Source organism: Pollicipes pollicipes, unplaced genomic scaffold (assembly GCF_011947565.3).
Source record: "Pollicipes pollicipes isolate AB1234 unplaced genomic scaffold, Ppol_2.1 Scaffold_4002;HRSCAF=4701_pilon_pilon_pilon, whole genome shotgun sequence".
Taxonomy (NCBI): domain Eukaryota; kingdom Metazoa; phylum Arthropoda; class Thecostraca; order Pollicipedomorpha; family Pollicipedidae; genus Pollicipes; species Pollicipes pollicipes.
Genome location: NW_023596420.1, coordinates 38739196 through 38741163, shown reverse-complemented (window position 1 = coordinate 38741163; position 1968 = coordinate 38739196). Strand labels below are relative to the sequence as shown.

The 1968-nt window shown below is 52.3% G+C and overlaps 1 protein-coding gene across 1 annotated transcript in view; it reads right to left on the bottom strand.

Annotated features, from left to right (window-relative positions):
- LOC119094470 (major facilitator superfamily domain-containing protein 6-A) overlaps window positions 1-1525 on the bottom strand; it is a 24693-nt gene extending 23168 nt beyond the window's left edge. The window contains exon 1 of the mRNA XM_037217527.1: window positions 1462-1525. Coding sequence (XP_037073422.1) covers window positions 1462-1525 — 64 coding nt within the window. The remainder of the gene's footprint in view (window positions 1-1461) is intronic.
- Window positions 1526-1968: the final 443 nt, after the last annotated feature.

Below are 1968 nucleotides of genomic sequence, written 5' to 3'. Positions count from 1 at the left end.
ACCTGCGACCTCTCAACACATGCCGGCGTTCCAGCGAAGTCCTGCCAACAGCAGCCGACACCGACGAACCTTGGTGGGTCTGTCGTGCCATCCTCAGCGCTTAGTTAGCCGGCCGGGCAGAGACAGCCGCCGCCTGCAGCGTCAGCATGATGTGCACAGCCATGCAGCCGCCGCACCAACACAACAAATCATGTTTAATGCCATGAAACCACACACCTACAAAAAACCCCGCTGCCGACCGCGCCGGCTCTGTGCGCCGGGCCAATGTTCTCCCAACCCGCCGTGGTAACAATGCATTGTAGCTCTGCCGTCTGCTTCAAAATAAACGATAAGACGAACGATCTTTGGGAAAATGTGCACGACTCGTGCCGAGTCACATTAATGAAGTGGTAGAGCTTGGGCGCACGACCAGGTTCTCCTTTAGCGACAGTGGTCTGAACTTCGTAAAATAATATCTAAACACATTATTATTGCAAAAAGAACGGAAGCCGGTGCAGCTACAGCCAGCTGTAAAGCGGGAGGCACAGCTGTGGACACAATCAGACGGGCGATTCACAACATGGGCCGTTTTACCAAGCACACGCGGTGCGCTGTTTGTGTGGAAAAGTGCTTTCGTGCTAAGCTCTTGCACCTTTGACAGGTTTAGCTGTATGGAAGCGTAACCCGTCCGTCGGGCGGTGGAAGCCTGACAATGGTATTCGGGTAGTCTTCATGAGTTATAAGTCGAATGATATTCTGTACTCCGGGAAGAGTAGAGTAGATACATTGGAGATGCTGGAGTAGAAATATTGCCGAAACATCCCTTCCCTCTGCATTTTCAGACAGGTACCGTGCATACCATTACAACGTTGAAACAGAAAATCTTACAACCCGGCTCTGAAAGACGCATGATCTTATGTTCAGCTGATCACGCATCCAACGATTAACGGTATATTACGCCAAACAAACAGCTAGAGCCATCATTTTAAATCCAGTTTTAAAAAATGCGCGGCGACGTCGACGCCTAAAAGGTTTGCGCAATTTTTGGGCGATCAGCTTATATGAAAATCCTCTTTTCCGGCAATTTAAACTTGCCGTATTTGAAGCTTTACATTTGCAGCCAGTGGGCACATGCGCCAGTGAAGTGTGCCTCAAAATGTCATTGATAACAGGCCCGGGATGGACGAACGTAAAACTATCACGCTGAACCAGCTCAATGCCCGACGTGAACACCATCGTTTTCAATCACGACTCAAATCATGACCTGAACGTTCTCCGGCATCGATTCATCCGGCATCGTTACACAACCGGCCATCGGTTCATGGCAAGGCGTTTACCACCCGGCCATCGGTTCACTGCTACCGGTTCATCGGCCATTGGTTCACTAGCCATCGGCCATCGGTCACCAGCCATCGGCTCATCGGCCATCGGCTCACCGGCCTCGGTTCATCGGTCATTGGCGGCAGGGCTGTTGGTACCCGCCCGTCCCGTGCAGCGGCACCGGGATCGGGCCCCCTTCCCAGCCCAGCTGCGACTCGTGCACCATCGCGCCTGCAATTATGCACTGTCACCTGAGCAGTCCATCCGCAGCCGGCACACCCGCTCCTGATGACACCCCTCCCTTCACCTGACCCGACCTGCAAACACTCACTGCAAACCGTCTGACTACAAATACTCGGGCACAGGTCGCTGATCCGCGGACAATTCGCGAGGGACCATTCGCGGACCATACTATTAACGTGCGGACCTTTCGCGAGGGGATTATTTCGACTTGAGCGCTGAAATAATTGGCTCGCCGTTTCTCAAATCTTCCTGTCAAGTCTTCTCGACGTCCGCAGCATCTCCATCATCTTTACCCCTCTTCTCCAGTGCCCTCCACTACCATTTTGAAGTCAAAATATCAGTTAGTGTCCGAATTTAAACACCGGGCGTCTTCCCTGCCTTGGTCCTGCGAAAATACCTTTCCGTTCTCGTTCTTCTCTAAACACC